The sequence below is a fragment of the Amblyraja radiata genome, chromosome 13 (genome assembly GCF_010909765.2).
Source record: "Amblyraja radiata isolate CabotCenter1 chromosome 13, sAmbRad1.1.pri, whole genome shotgun sequence".
NCBI lineage: Eukaryota > Metazoa > Chordata > Chondrichthyes > Rajiformes > Rajidae > Amblyraja > Amblyraja radiata.
Window position 1 is genome coordinate 56328798 of NC_045968.1, and position 16532 is coordinate 56345329.

At 42.5% G+C, this 16532-nt stretch overlaps 1 protein-coding gene across 2 annotated transcripts in view; it reads right to left on the reverse strand.

The window, feature by feature from the left end:
• Positions 1 to 16532, reverse strand: part of ccdc39 (coiled-coil domain containing 39) — a 167215-nt gene that overhangs the window by 101589 nt on the left and 49094 nt on the right. For both annotated transcript variants that reach the window (XM_033032154.1, XM_033032153.1), the window contains exons 4-5: positions 4522 to 4680; positions 888 to 980 (exon numbers count right to left, since the gene is read on the reverse strand). In XM_033032154.1, the coding sequence (XP_032888045.1) occupies positions 888 to 980; positions 4522 to 4680 (252 nt within the window). The remainder of the gene's footprint in view (positions 1 to 887; positions 981 to 4521; positions 4681 to 16532) is intronic.

Sequence of the window (16532 nt, forward strand, 5' to 3'; positions counted from 1 at the left end):
ATTATCTTGTCTTGCACAGATTTGGTGACTACTTCACTTCGCAATGGCAAAGTTAGACTTCCATTTCAATTGAAAAATGGCTGTAATTTCAATTATCCATCCCCTCTCTCTTTTGCTTCCTAATTGCTCAAGAATGCCCAAGGTAAGTTTGACAAATAGCATCTCATATTCCATCTGGGCACATTACAGCCCACGTGTCTCAATATTGAATGGAATAATTGCAGTAATTTATCCGTATCTTCTTTCTCCAGAAATATCAGAACGTTTCTGTTCCAACTTTGGTTGGTCAATCGATCAATTGAAAAGTACATCATGGTAGCAGGGCCTTTGGTCCTGAATCCACACCAACCATTCAAACTCATTCTATGTTATCCTACTTTCACATCCACTCTCTACACAAGTTATAGAGGACAATTAACCTACAGACCTGGATGACCTTGGGATGCGAGTAAACCCGAGCACCCAGAGTAAACCCACGTGGTCACATGGAGAATGTGCAATCTCCACGCAGAATGTACCCGAGGTTAGGATCGTACCCGGGTCTCTGACATTGTTAGGCAGCAGTTCTACCAGCTGTTTCACTGTGTTGCACTTGAAATGTTGGTATTCAAAATAATAATTATCCTGACAATTTCAATTTGTACCCCTATCATACACAATTCCTCCACAGATCTACCTCTTTACAATTTAATACATACTTATTTATTTCACCTCAACAGGTTTGATGAAGGGTTCTTGCTATGAACGATTGACTGTTTCTCTCCCCACACGTTGCTGAGTACTTTCATATGGTCTGTTTTTTGTTTGGTGTTCAAGCATCTCCAATTTTTGTTCCATCTTAATTCCACAATACCAATAATAGCACTGTTCTATGTGACATATCTTACCTGTGCTGCAATTGTTTCAGTCATTTCATTGTCAAGTAGCTTTCGTTTTTTGTTTGCATCATTGGTCATCCTCTCCATTTGTACTGATATATCCTGTGGTAAATAGAAAATTATTTTGTTTAATGTACAAGCTTTTGTTTTAAATGTTCTCCCTTAGTTCCTAAAATCATTAACGTAATAAAGTACTAGAGCAATGGATACAGCTCCTTTAATGAAGAATAACACCCCAAAATACTTGACATGGGCGGAGTCAGATAAAAGCGAATGTCAAATGAATCAAGTTGATATGAAAATATACTGTTGAAAAATTAGATGAAGAGAAAGGATTTAAAGGAGTCAGGAGTCACGATTATTTCATTGTCACTTGTATCAGCAATGGGTAAAATTATTATTTGCTGCAGCTTAATTGACAAAATTCACATTATAAAAAAAGTAAAAGTAATCAACAATACAACAATTTAATAATCAGTAATATTAGATAACTAGACCAAAATAATGAAAATTTGAAGTCCATAGTGCAACCAAAACAAAGTCTATAGTAGGTCATGTGTAGGAAAGAACTGAAGATGCTGGTTTAAATCGAAGGTAGACACAAAATGCTGGAGTAACTCAGCGGGACAGGCCGCATATCTGGAGAGAAGAAATGGGTGACGTTTCGAGTCGAGACCATTCAGTCTCAAGAAGTCATACTGTTTGTGATTAGCGTTGTGTATTGTTCAAGAGCCTGATGGCTGATGGGAAGAAGTTGTTCTTGAACCTGGAAGTTACTGTTTTCAGGCTCTTGAAGTTTCTTTCTGACGTAGCTGCGAGATGAGAGCATGGGCAGAATGTTGTGGTCTATGATGATATTAGCTGCCTTTTTAAAGCAGCAACTCTTCTACTTCCCTTCAATGGTGGTGGTAGTGGGAGGGGGGGGGGGGGGACTGGGGGAAAGAGGGGTGGGTATTGGTCCAGGCAGTGACAATTCAATGGAATTTAGGGATAGAATACCAGAATGGTAGAATCATGGAAAGGCACTCATCATTTACAGTAAAATAATCTGTAAGGTATGGGTGGTACTAAGGAGACAGAAGAGATAATAAAGAAACAGGAAAGGGGGAGGTTGCGAGAGAAGTTAATGCCGTGAGGAAAGGAATTATTAATCCTCAGGTGTCTGGGGAGAGACAATCAGTTTGACAATAGACAATAGACAACAGGCAATAGGTGCAAGAGTAGGCCATTTGGCCCTTTGAGCCAGCACCGCCATTCAATGTGATCATGGCTGATGATCGCCAATCAGTACCTCGAGGCAGTATCCTGCCTTCTCACCGTATCCCCTGACTCCGCTATTTTCAAGAGCCCTATCTAGTTCTCTCTTGAAAGACTCACCACTCTCTGTGAGAAAAAGTGTTTCCACGTCTCTGTTCTAAATGGCTTACTCCTTATTCTTAAACTGTGGCCCCTGGTTCTGGACTCCCCCAACATCGGGAACATGTTTCCTGCCTCTAGCGTGTCCAAGCCCTTAACAATCTTATATGTTTCAATGAGAAACATATTTGGCAGGGAGGCGGGCAATTAGAAACAGTGTGGAATATAATATGTACTGAGAGTTTCGTGCTAGCCAAGACTTAAACAGATGGGTGGTTAGCCAGATGTTGCTGAGATTGTCAAATAATGAGTTGATAAACACAGGGATAAGGTTTTGGGAGACAGTCAGAATAGGTAGGTTAGGAGGTAATTGACATTATGGAGGTGATTGTCAGTGAAATTTATGAGTGAAAAGGAAATTCGAAGATGGCATCAGAACTGAAATGGGGAGACGACCGTGAGGGAGGGGGAAGAACAGTGGAGGACCCGGCGTGGGGGGACCACCGTGAGTGAGGGGGAGGGGGCAAGAATAAAGGTAGATCTGGGGGGGTTACTTTGTAACTTTTTAAGCGCTCTTTAATGTGGCGACATTAAGCAAAGAATTTCACTGTGACTTGTCACATGTCACGGGATGGAAGTTTGTGGAGTGGCTATTACTAGGGAGAATGTGCTTGGGAAGCTGAAAGGGCTGAAGGTGGATAAGTCACCTGGACTGCACCCTAGGGTTCTGAAAGATGTGGCTTTTGAGATTGTGGAGGCATTGATAGTGATATTTCAAGAAACACTAGTCAGGAATGGTTCCAGATGATTGGAAAATTACCAATATTAGCTCGTCTGATTTTGGTAGTTGATAAGATTTTAGAGTCCATTATAAAGGGTGACGTTACAGAGTACTTAGAAGTTCACGATAAAATAGGCCAGTCAGCATGATTTTGAGAAGGGGAGGTCTTGATGACAAATTTGGATATCTGGTTGGCTCGATAGCAGAAGGCAAAGAGTGGCAATAAAGGGGGCTTTTTCTGGTTGCCTGCATGTGACAAGCGGAGTTCCGCAGGGCTCGTTGCTGGGGCCACTGTTCTTCACGCTGTATATTAATGGTTTAGATGAGGGGATTGAAGGCTTTGTGGCCAAGTTTGCGGATGATACGAAAATAGGTGGAGCCGCAGGTAATGTAGAGAAAGCAGGGACTCTGCAGAAGGACTTGGATAGGTTGGGAGAGTGGGCAGAGAAGAGTCAGATGGAATATAGTGTAGCAAAGTGTGTAGCCATGTATTTTGGTAGAAGGATTATTTTCTTAATGGGGAGAGAATCCAGAAATCAGAGGTGCAAAGGGACTTGGGAGTGCTGGTGCAGGATTCAGTAGTAATCAGTAGTAAAGAAAGCAAATGCAATGCTAGCATTTATTTCAAGAGGGCTTGTATACAAAAACAGGGATGTATTGCTGAGGCTCTATAAGGCACTGGTCAGGCCGCATTTGGAATATTGTGAGCAATTTTGGGCACCATATCTGAAGGATGTGCTGGCTCTGGAGAGGGTCCAGAGGTTTACAAGAATTATCCCAGGAAAGAATTATCCCAGGATGAGCTTTTGATGGCACTGGGCCAGTACTCGCTGGGGTTTAGAAGCATGAGGGGGGGACCTCATTGAAGCATACAGTATAGTGAAAGGCATGGATAGAGTGGAAGTGGAGAGGATGTTTCCACTAGTGGGAGAGTCGAGGACTAAAGGTCATAGCCTCAGAATTAAAGGACGTTATTTTAGGAAAGAGATGAGGAGGAATTTCTTCAGAATCTGTGGAATTCTTTGCCACAGCATGGCTGTGGAGGCAAGGTTAGTGGATATTTTTAAGGCAAAGATAGATAGATTCTTGATTAGTACAGGTGTCAGAGGTTATGGGGAGAGCAGGAAAATGTGGTTAGGAGGTAGAGATAGATCAGCCATGATTGAATGGCGAAGTAGACTTGTTAGGCCAAATGACCTAATTCTACTCCTATCACATGATCTTATGATCTTTTGTGACAATAAAGTATTAATTTATTCATTTATTCATTCAATCATTCAAATAATGTGATTTCTACTACTTTTTGCTCTCAAATCTGCATCATTAGTTATAACATTTCCATCGCCAATGTGACTTGTAGCTGAGCACAACACAAATTATTTCACTGGCAAGTCATGACAAAATGGACTTAATTCATACGTGATTTCTCCATTGGTTTATTACAATTATTTGTCACACAATTATATTTGACAAAAAAATCAGCAACAACAAATTAAAAAAAATTACCCTGATCTTCCCTTCATCATCTTTAGCGTATTTCTGTATGATAATTGTATCTTCATCCGTTTTTGTTGACTCTTCAAGCCACGCCTCCAAAGCTTGCTTATCCCAGTTCAACTGACACTTCAAATCCTCTATTTGTTGTGTATACCTGTAGATATTATTCTAAAAAAAAAATAAAAAATGCAATAAATATGCAGCCAGTTGAGTGTAATAAATCATTTAAGTTTAAGAAAGAATTAACACACGTGGATTTATCATCTCGCCATCTGAAAATGCCAAATGTTTGAAGAATTATATCGGTATAGGCATTTTCTTTTTCAAGAAAGATGAATAATCTGGGAATAACAGTTTTATTACTTCAATAATAAAGCATTAAGCTATGAAATGTAAATAAAGTCACTGTTTACTACTGAATGTAATGAACTATAGACAATAGAAATTACTCAGCTCGGCAATCGTTGACAGAATTAAAAGTTGAAGTCTTGAATTGGAAAATAAATTACTCTACAACAGAAAATATAAAGGTGCCACTATATTCCCTGGCAATGTTCTATGTTACCTTTCCTTTGTGCTGGCCTTAACCTGGAAATAATGGGGGGGGGATTTGTCCGCCAAATTGATTAATCAAACTTAATTTACAACTTAATATCGACACAAAAAGCTGGAGTAACTCCATTCTCTGGAGAAAATGAATAGGTGACATTTCGGGTCGAGAACCTTCTTCAGACGGAAAGGGAAATGAGAGATATAGACAGTGATATAGCGAGGTATAGATCAAAAGAATGAAAGATGTGCAAAAAAGTAACAATGATAAAGGAAACAGGCCATTGTTAGCTGTGGGCTGGGTGAGAACGGGATATAGACAATGAGACTTCAAAGGATTACCATCAATTTGAGAACATCCTGGTCATGTAAGGAATTGTAGTGTAACATATTTTATCAAGTAAAAGATTAGCTTGACTGCTTGATCTGTAACTAACATTACAGAGCTCAAATTATTATAGGGCTTGAATGTTGCCCTTACATTCCCGATGAATCATCTAACATTACAGATTTAGCAGCACATATCACCAGAGAAATAAAGAAGATCACAGAAGTAGGGGAAGAGATGCATAGCTTTTATAAAGGTGGAGAATGGTGGCAATTTAGCTTGTTTGGAGGAATATGGGGAATGATAATTCACTGTGGATCTATTGTACTGCTGATCGTTGTATTGATCTATGTACTAAAATGCCTGAAGCCTTTACTGTGTACCAACCAAGGACTGTAGTGTTATCATCAATAATGATAAAAGGAGGGAATGAGAATATCCTGGTTATGTGATGAATTGTAGTGTAAAGTATTTTATTAAGTAAAAGATTAGCTTGACTTTATGGGTTCTGAATAAACTGAAGTAATAAACTGAATAATTCTGTATCATATTAGAGGAACTATGGGGATCAGGAAGCCAGAGGCCTGCGTACCAAGCTTTTCTGATAGTGCATCCTGTTATGCCCAGGGAAAAGACATTTAACAATAGTGGGAGAGGATGTGTTTTCTGTGACTCGTGAATTTCTGAAAACAGAAATCATCTGTGCTGTTACTGATAATGATCCTTACATTATTTAAGAAGGAATTGCAAATGTTGCAAATGTAAGTTCCTGTTGTTTACGTGTTTTGTAACTAAAGTTTGTGATTGATTTAACCACAGTATGACAAGTGTATTGTATTGTGACAAGTATGCTTTGAATGGGTTCAGCCTGATTGATTTGAGTATTGTGTTGAATGTCATTGCTGCAACTCTGTATAAGCATGTGACCACGTTTCCAAAATACTATAAAATATCCTGTATGTCTTTGTTCATTAGAGTGGTGGCTCAGGAGAGTCAAGTGCCTGTTGCATACTTGACTCTGTATCCCTGACACTCTCGCCGGCTGATGATCAGTAAAGCTTGAGTTGGTTTACCTAACCGATTGTGAGTTGTCAGTTTTTAAGAAGTGAACCTTAACATTGGTGTATAGTCGGCAGAATCTTCGCTGGGGCCATCAACAAATGACTGAGTAAGAGGCTGCAGAGTGACCAGGACTGGACGGGGAGAAAACTGAGCTCTAATCGGACCCTTTGAGACCGAACTCCCGTAGAAGCTCCCTGGAACATCTGTGGTCCCTCGTCAGAAGGTTGATCTGGTTCCCTGCAAAGATCCTTCAAACAGACAATTGTGTATGTTTTTGCTACCAAGAGAGTAGTCGGTGATTGGGAATGGCAAACTAAAAAGGTTTGTCGCAAATGTGTAATTTGCTACGGGGAAAGTAGTTAGCAAGAGGCTTTGCTACTACAAAAGTAGCTGGTAAGGTATTTTGCTACTAAGAAAGCAATCGGCGATTGGCTCCGCGAACTAAAGAAATTTGTCGTTCACAAAGTAGCCGGGCTGAGAGAGACTCGAGGCTATGGGGAATAATCTGGATAAAAGTGACGGGGGAACGCCCGTATAACATATGTGTTATTTAAACCCTAAATGTTATACAGATTACTAGACTAAGTGGGACCCGTTGGGTCCCATGTTCACACGGGGAGCTGGTCCCCCAACGCAATATTCCACCTCTCCACCAATTCCAATATTGCTGGCCAGTGGGGGGGGGGGGACTTTCTGGAGCGCTAGTATGGGTGTTGTGGGCCAAAGGGACTGGTTTCCAGAGGGCTAGTATGGACATTGTGGGCCAAATGGATTCTTGGGCTGGCAGTTCAGTCACTCAGGCCTGGTGGGCTGGCAGCTCAGTCACTCAGGCCTGGTGGGCTGTCAGCTCAGAAACTGCCAGAAATTCTGCCCAAAACAGGTGAGAGACTCTGTGAGAGAGAAGGGGGAGCGGGTGGAGAATCAATTTTAGACTTTTATCATCTTTTTCTGCATATCACTGCAATGAAGGAGCAAAGTCTATCCTGGCCTGGATCTCACAGGGAGCAAATGAAGGGAGGGAGAAAAATACTGGGGTGAGGTTTAATTCTTGCAAGGGGAATACTTACTGATGGACCGAAGGGACTCCTGGGCTAGTACAGGCACGATGGGCCGAAGTAGCCTTTTAAAAAAAGAATCTGAGTGAAATCTCAGTGAAAGGCACTTTTTCTGGACTTTTCCTGGCCTGGCACGGATCTTTGGGCCAAAATGCTCCTCCTGGGTTAATACGGGCATTTTGGGCAAAAAGGACTGGTTTCTCGGCTAATAGGGGCCTTGTGGGCTGAAATTAGTGGTTTCAGGCAGGCCAAACAACTAATTTCATTTCATTTCCAATTGCATTGCAGTTTCAAGCACAGGGCAGGCTCAAGCCAAACAGATTGCATTTTCACTACATTTCCATTGCCATTGCAGTTTCAAGTACAGGGCAGACCCAAGCCAAAAGGCTGATTGCATTTTCATTTCATTTCCATTGCCATTGCAGTTTCAAACACAGGGCAGGCCCAAGCCAAACAGCTGATTGCATTTTCACTTCATTTCCATTGCAGTTTCAAGCACAGTGCAGGCCCAAGACAAACAGCTCATTACATTTTCACTTCATTGCATTGCCATTGCAGTTTCAAGCACAGGGCAGGCTCAAGCCAAACAGATTGCATTTTCACTACATTTCCATTGCCATTGCAGTTTCAAGCACAGGACAGGCCCAAGCCAAAAGGCTGATTGCATTTTCACTTAATTTCCATTGCCATTGCACTTTCAAGCAAAGAGCAGGCTCAAGCCAAACAGATTGCATTTTCACTACATTTCCATTGCCATTGCAGTTTCAAGCACAGGGCAGGCCCAAGCCAAAAGGCTGATTGCATTTTCACTTCATTTCCATTGCCATTGCAATTTCAAACACAGGGTAGGCCCAAGCCAAACAGCTGATTGCATTTTCACTTCATTTCCATTGCCATTGCAGTTTCAAGCACAGTGCAGGCCCAAGCCAAACAGCTCATTGCATTTTCACTTCATTGCATTGCCATTGCAGTTTCAAGCACAGGGCAGGCCAAACAACTCATTTTCTTTTCATTAAGGGCTAACAAATCATTTATTCAAGTACATTGCATACTCAGTGTTCTGTAGTTTCCCAGTTCAAACAGAGAGTCTTGACCTCTCCCTCGCCATCTTGCAGACAGACTGAGCCATGCCCACACTTCCGGGTTTTATAGTCCCTCCCCCTCCCACCAGAAGGGGCGTGGCCTTCATGGCAGTGATTGACAGGAGAGAGAATCTCAAGATTTTTTAAACACTAATAAGTCTTTTATTCTTCATCGATGGGAAAAATCCTCGGGGCCTGTGCAGCGGAGGAGGACCGAGTAAGATGGCCATAAAATCACAGCCATATGTGGTAGCTTTTTTTCTAAATTAAAGCACAGTGGTCAAGATGAAACTTTCAATTATTTAGATAGAGTGTTAAGTTATAAATTGACTAAATGTTTAGGAAATGAATTCCGACCAGTATAGAAAGTAGAGACGATTAAAAGAGCAGAGATGTTGATATGGGAAAGAGACGCAGGAAAGAAATGGAAAAAGAGAATTAAGGAATGGAAAGCGGAGGCGCAGAAGAAGTATGAGGAGAGAGGGATAGAGTTAAGGAACAAGGATGGCACTATGATAGGATGGAAAGTGTGACAGCTAGAATGCCAGTGGACAGAGGAAGAAGTGAAAATGACCAAGGCAGAGAAAGAAAGCGCTGATAAGATAAGTTAATAAAACTAGCAATTAGTGGTTAAGAACAAACCCAATACCGATAAGTCCTCCGGAGTCCCCTTGTCTGGCATGGCGACCCTGTTTATAGAAGAGGGGGAATGAAGGAACAAAGTCGGGAATAGTGTAGACCACCTCCCCCATATAAGATCCCGCAGGGAGGGGGAGGCTCCAACATCCCGACAGGGAAGGGGCTAAGGCAGAAGAGGAAGATGGAGCAGTAATTGAATCCAGCAGCGAGAGAGTTAAACAATGCAGAGTACCAGAGAGAGAAACAGCAGATAAATTAAAGAAGATTGGAAAATTAAAAAAAACATGAGAATCGAGGTTGCTCAAGAACTTTAAATCGCAGTCACAGTACAGTTTAAAACAAACTTGCCTTCGAACTTTGAATAACTTTTGACACAGAGCTCGCCTCTGCTGGAGAGAGACAGAGAGGAGAGTTTGTGAGTGACCTGACGGGTGTGAGGTGTGGCGAGACACTGAATGACAGGGAGTCTGACCATTCACAATCTGGATCACTGTCTGATCACAGCGCCCAGGATCCTGACTGACAGGGAATTGGACCATCCCATTGTGAATCTTACCAGCCCGCCCTTTTTAGCAGATGAGGGCTTTTCTGGGCTTGGTTAATCCTTTTTCATTTTAATTCTCTCATTCCAACAAAAATACGACTTTCACAACTTAAAGACAACGCTGGCCACAACATTAGCCACACTGCAAGCCTCAGCCCTCCCAGTCCACCTGCCCATTATTAAGTGCAACACCCATACGAGTGGCCACAACAAAGTCTCCCAGGGGAATGCCCTAGCTTGCGAATTCTGCACATTGGTCCCCACAGAACCAAGATTCTAGTAGACAGAACGGTCTTGTCAGACACGAGGGATGTTCAGGAATTACAGAGGGACACCTCTGATGCGCAACGACTATGGAAACGAGAGGGCTGTGCCATTGATTCCACCACGGGACTCTGGCTCACCCCTCTCGGACAAATTTATGTACCTGATGCTTTTATATACACTCCCTTACATATGCTGGAAAGGATGCAAAGGTATGTGGAATGTAGCTTACACTTTGAAGCTTTTATGAAATGGCCTGTGTCTGAGAGGGGGGTGTAGCAACAGCGGAGAGAGAGAGAAGGTCGAGTAGGACACAAGTGATGTGTAAATGTGTGTTTTGGATCGAGGCTGTTCTTCAGTATGCGTTGAATTTATGAACAAAGTATGAATGTATTTGGGTGTATTAAAGTATTAAGAGTTTGTATGATTTCTTTGAGGTGAGAGTGAGAAGATTGTTACTTGTTTGTTGAACCGGTTCTGGGTTAATGTTGAATTAATCTTATAATTCAGAAGAAATAGGGTATCATTGAATGAGCTTGCTCTTTTACGTGGTAAACCCTTGTAGATTCTCATGTGTTTTAAGAGGTAGTGTGTGTCTCTTTAAGAAGCAGTTGTATGGGGGTGGAGTCACACAGTTATTTTCTTTTTATTTGTTCTTTGCAAATGCGTTACCAATCTATGAAAATTAACAGTTTATTCTTTGTTTTCTATTAACTTTCAACAGAGGAGAGATGAAAAAGTGCAGGTTGTTTTGTCATTGGTGTTTTAAGTTTGTTTTCTTCCTATTTCTTATCTTTTGAATTGAGTTCAAAAAGAGACCTGGATGCCACACATGTGTTGGATGAGATTGGAGAAGCCAACATCTCAGTAAAAAATGTTAATTTGGGAAAATTGTTATTATTATACATTTAATCTAGGAATTTGAAATTGTGAATTCGGGGAGAAAGTTTTGGAACAATTGGGAATAATTTTTAAATTGAGAATAATTTTTAAATTGTTTTTTCTTAATAATTATCTATTTGTAAAGGGTTTAGAAGATATTGGTGAAGAGTTATGGATTACTGATTTTGAATTTTTGCATTTGGGGGGGGGGGGGTGGGGGGCTTGTTTTGATGTAAGCACAGTGTTTGTCTTTTAGAATGCAAATGAGCAGCCAGGTTTCCTGTCTCCTGGCAAGTAATGTGTGGAAGCTTGTAACATGTGTTTTGTAAAAGACAAATGAGGGTCCATGCAGTATTGTGCTAGTTGATTACATCAGACCATAGCTTACAAAAGGGGGTTTGAGGGAACTCACTATGGGAGTTGAGCGATAAAGTAGATTGGGAAGGAGAAACATATTTGGACAATTGTAAACAAAAATATCAACTATTCCTGACCTCCTACCCAGCACTGGAATTCTCATCTATATTACTAAAAGTCTGATCTTGACCGCTTTTGGCCCACTGTGGTGCGATTTCCGAGAGAACGTCGCCACCTACGGCCGTCATTTTTGGCCAACTCGCTCAGAGCCCACGTCCGCCTTCCTGGACTAGAGGATTTTTCCCTTCGGTGAAAAATCAGGGAGATATGAATGTTTTTTTAAAAATTGCCATTCTCTCTGCTGCCCCTGCTGGAGGGAGGGGGAGGGACTATAAAACCTGGAAGTGGTGTGCCTCACTCAGTCTCTGCAAGATGGAGGAAGCCAGAGGGTCATGTCTCTCTGAGCTCGGAATAACACTGAACACATGTTTACTCAACTGTGGGTCCCCTTAATGTGATTTGAAAATGAAAATATGCTTGGTTTGAAGTAAAAAGGCACTGCCTGCAAATGCTGGTTTGGGTGCTTTGGCTTGAAGTTAAAAGGCACTACTGCAAATGGTGGTTTGGGTGCTTTGGCTTGAAGTTGAAAGGCACTACTGCAAATGGTGGTTTGGGTGCTTTGGCTTGAAGTTAAAAGGCACTGCTGCAAATGGTGGTTTGGATGCTTTGGCTTGAAGTTAAAAGGCACTCCTGCTAATGATGGTTTGGGTGCTTTGGCTTGAAGTTAAAAGGCACTACTGCAAATGCACTTACTTCCTGTTTGCACTGTATATTGATTTTAGATAAAACGCTACCACATACGGCTGTGATTTTTGGCCATCTTACTCAGTCCCCCTCCGTTCAGCAGGTGCAGAGAATTCTTCCCATCAATGAAAGATAAAAGTGTTATTAGTGTTTAAAAAATGTTGATAATCTCTCTCCTGTCAATCACGCCATGAAGGCCACACCTTTTCCGGTGGGAGGGGGAGTGGTTATAAAACCCGGAAGTGTGGGTGTGGCTCAGTCTTTGCATGATGGGGGAGGGAGAGGTCACGACTCTGTCTGAGCTGTGAATCAACTGAACACACTGAATGTCTACTGAACTGTAAGTTTGGTGTTTTGTGTGGTTTTATGGTGGTTTCACCCTGCATGAAATGGTATGAAGCTGCATTTGAATTTGGTGGCCTTGCACCCTGCTTGAAATGGAATGAAACTGCATTTGAATTTGGTGGCATTGCACCCTGCTGAAAGTGGTATGAAACTGCACTTGAATTTGGTGGCCTTGCACCCTGCTTGAAATGGTATGAAGCTGCATTTGAATTTGGTGGCCTTGCACCCTGCTTGAAGTGGTATGAAACTGCACTGAATTTGGGGGCCTTGCACCCTGCTGAAAGTGGTATGAAACTGCACTTGAATTTGGTGGTCTTGGATCCAGCTTGAAGTGGTATGAAACTGCACTTGAATTTGGTGGCCTTGCACCCTGCTTGAATTGGTAGGAAACTGCACTTGAATTTGGTGGCCTTGCACCCTGCTCAAAGTGGTAAGAAACTGCACTTCAATTTGGTGGCCTGGCACCCTGCTTGAAATGGTAGGAAAATGGATTTGAATTTGGTAGCCTTGCACCCTGCTTGAAATGGAATTTCAAGGAATAGCCATGAGTCAACTGCCAACCTACCAGCCGTGAGTGAGCTGCCAGCAGATCAGGCTTGAGGGACTGAGCTGCCACCCCAAGAACCCATACCAGCGCTCCAGAAAGCCCCCCGACTGGCCACCAATATTGGAATTGGTGGAGAGGTGGAATATTGCATCGGGGGACCAGCCCTCCCGTCTAGTATTTGACTAAACTCTACCATTTGTGCTGTGATAATGAAAGAAGGGTACAAAAAGTGGTAGTAACAGACCATGAAGACAGAATGAGGCTAGTTGCATGCTGTTCAACTGGGCAAAGTCCAGTGGTAGCTGGGCTGCACTGATGTGCTTAAGCACGTGACTATGTAACATGGGCAGTGAAAGTCTTAGAGCCCAACACACTGAGGGAGGTCATAGTGTTACACCATAGTATAGTGTGACTTGGAAGCAGGGAAGTTAAGGAGAGTGTGAGATAGTTGCCGTGCCAAATGGGAAATGAGTCGTCATGGCTATCCCTCGAGGTCGAGGATGATGCTCTATGTTTTTATGAGCTCTCAAGTGGCTTATGAGTCCATTCCTGGCTTTGAAAATTCTTCTGCATTCTGGACAGGTATTTCCGGATGGCAGATCGGGCTTTGGTTGTTGAAGGTCGCTATTCCTTCTTGGATGATGGTTCGCCAGAGTTTCCTCGCCTTGGCATTGGTTTCCCAATTGTCGATGTCGATTTCGCATTTCTTCATGCTGGCTTTTAAGGCGTCTTTGAATCTCTTCTTTTGTCCGCCTCTTTTACGTTTTCCTTCTTTAAGCTGGGAGTAGAAGGTTTGCTGTGGTAAATGCTTGTCTTCCATCCGAACATGACTGGCCCATCTTAGTTGGTTCTTGATGATGAAGGCTTCGATGCTAGATGTTTTTGCTTCATTCAGCACGGTGACGTTGGTTCTTCTGCCTTACCAACTGATATTTAAGCTGCTTCAAAGACATCGTTGATGGAACTTTTCAAGTGTTTTCACATGGCGGTGGTATGTCGTCCAGGTTTCTGAAGCATACAGAAGCGTTGGAATCACCACTGCCTTGTACACTAACATTTTGGTGTCTGTTCGGATGTCACGATTTTGAAAGACTCTCGTTCGAACACGCCCAAAAGCTGTTCCAGCACACTTAAGACGATGCTGGATCTCGTCATCAAGGTCGACATTGGAGGAGAGGTGACTTCCAGGGTACGGAAAGTGATCCACATTTTCCAGGGTTGTTTCACCAAGTTGAATTGATGGTTCTTTCCGATTTGTCTCAGTTGGTGACAATGGTAGATAACCTGAGTCTTCTTCGAGTTGATGGTCAGTCCAAGTTTTGTGTATGCACAGTTGAAGGCAGTCAGGATCTGTTGCAGATGATTTTCTGAGAGAACTGCAACACAGTTGTCGTCTGCATATTGGAACTCGATCAGGGACCTCATAGATCTCTTAGTTTTGGACTTGAGATGGGCAAGATTGAAAGTCTGCCATCTGTTCTGTAGAGGAGTCTCAGGATTCAAATGTATTTTTCAGGACATCCATACGTGGATAGGAGGTTTGAGGGAACTCACTATGGGAGGTAAAGAGTTGAGCAATAAAGTAGATTGTGGAGGAGAAACATATTTGTACAATTGAAGACAAAAATATCAACTATCCCTGACCTCCTTCCCAGCACTGGGATTCTCATATTTGACTAAACGCTACCATTTGTGCTGTGATAATGAAAGAAGGGTACAAAAAGTGATAGTAACAGACCATGAAGACAGAATTAGGCTAGTTGCATGCTGTTCAACTGGGCAAAGTCCATTGGTAGCTGGCCTGCACTGATGTGCTTAAGCACGTGACTACGTAACATGGGCAGTGAAAGTCTTGGAGCCCAACACACTGAGGGGGATCATAGTGTTACACCATAGTATAGTGTGACTTGGAAGCAGGGAAGTTAAGGTCAGTGTGAGATAGTTGCCGTGCCAAATGGGAAATGAGTAAAGCCTGCAGATCAACATAGATAGATAGATTTCACAGGAGTCGTCCTCTTGTCGTAAAATATAGGGTGCTATTTAGTACTGATTGATCACTTTACCTCCAGGGTAAAGGCATTCCCATGCCAAGATAGAACAGCTAGAATTGTGACAAGCAATCAAAGTGATAATATTTAGGTGGGGGTCCCTCTTCAGATAGACTTTGATCAGGGAACATGTTTCACAGGGAAGGTGATGAAGGAGGCTCTGTCTTGTCAGTAGTTAAAGAGTGATTTCACATCTCCCACCAATTGCAGAATTTTGGATAAGTGGAGGGAATGAATAGGACCCTAAAGAGTTTAAGTAAAGCCTTGACCGAGACTGGACAGGAATGGGTTCAGGTATTCTCAGCCATTTTGATGGTTCAGAACAACCCCAGTTAGAAAGACAGGGTTAACATCTTTTTTAATTGATAAGAGGACAAGCTATAAACCCACCTACAGGTCCTCCGCGATGAATTAATTACGTATGCACAGCAATTAACCCATGCCTTGCCAGGTCTGCATTCCCAGATATGAGAATCACAGAAGCCACTACCCGTTGAACACAGGGACAAGTCCATGCTATCAGACTAAGTACTGATATGGTACTGGGATCGAAATAAATTGGAACTGCGTTGAAAGGGACTGTAATCCGAGTGATCAAGCCGCGGGTAAATGGGACCCGTAGGTATGGGGGACTCAAGTATGATAATTTTAAAGGATGGTACACACCCCCGTTTAAACCAGGGTGGAAGGTGAATGAAACTAGGATATGGAAGATACCCCGGTTGAGAATAGCGAACAGCCCCCGGTTGAGAATAACGAGCATTAAATACCTCATGTCATTGCAACTACCCAGAAAAATGGGTATATTTGGGAAACAGCTCATGCACTACAATCTCTCCTCAGGGACCACCACGATCAATAAATGGAACATACTTTGTGTGTGGGTCATTGGCATACCTGTGGCTGCCAGGGATGCCACTGGGAGACTACAGCAATTGGGAAAGGAAGTGGGGAAAGAACGACTACTGGAACTTGTGCTGCTATATAGCCTATGTTGTTCCCTATATGAGGGTGGTCCAGGATCTTGCAGATGTAGCTGGAACCCCAAGTCAAAAGGGGTATCTCAGAAACTGAGAGGTATTAGATGATAATTTACCCCCCATATGGCGCAGCTCGAGCAGCTAAGGAATAAAAAATTATGGCATCGGCTACGGAAACTTTAGCTAACTCCACTGCCCAGGCTTTTATGGATATACGGCAATCCATTCAGGACATCACTGCTGAAATGGTGGCGATGAGAGTAGTAGTCCTCCAGAACCAAATGGCATTAGATTTTATTCTAGCAGAGAAAGGGGGCACGTGCTATTATAGGGCTCGAATGTTGCACTTACATTCCCGATGAATCCTCTAACATTATAGATTTAGCAGCACATATCACCAGAGAAATAAAGAAGATCACAGAGGTAGGGGAAGAGATGCATAGCTTTAATAAAGGTGAGGAATGGTGGCCATTTAGCTTGTTTGGAGGAATATGGGGAATGATAATTCACTGTGGATCTATTGTACTGCTGATC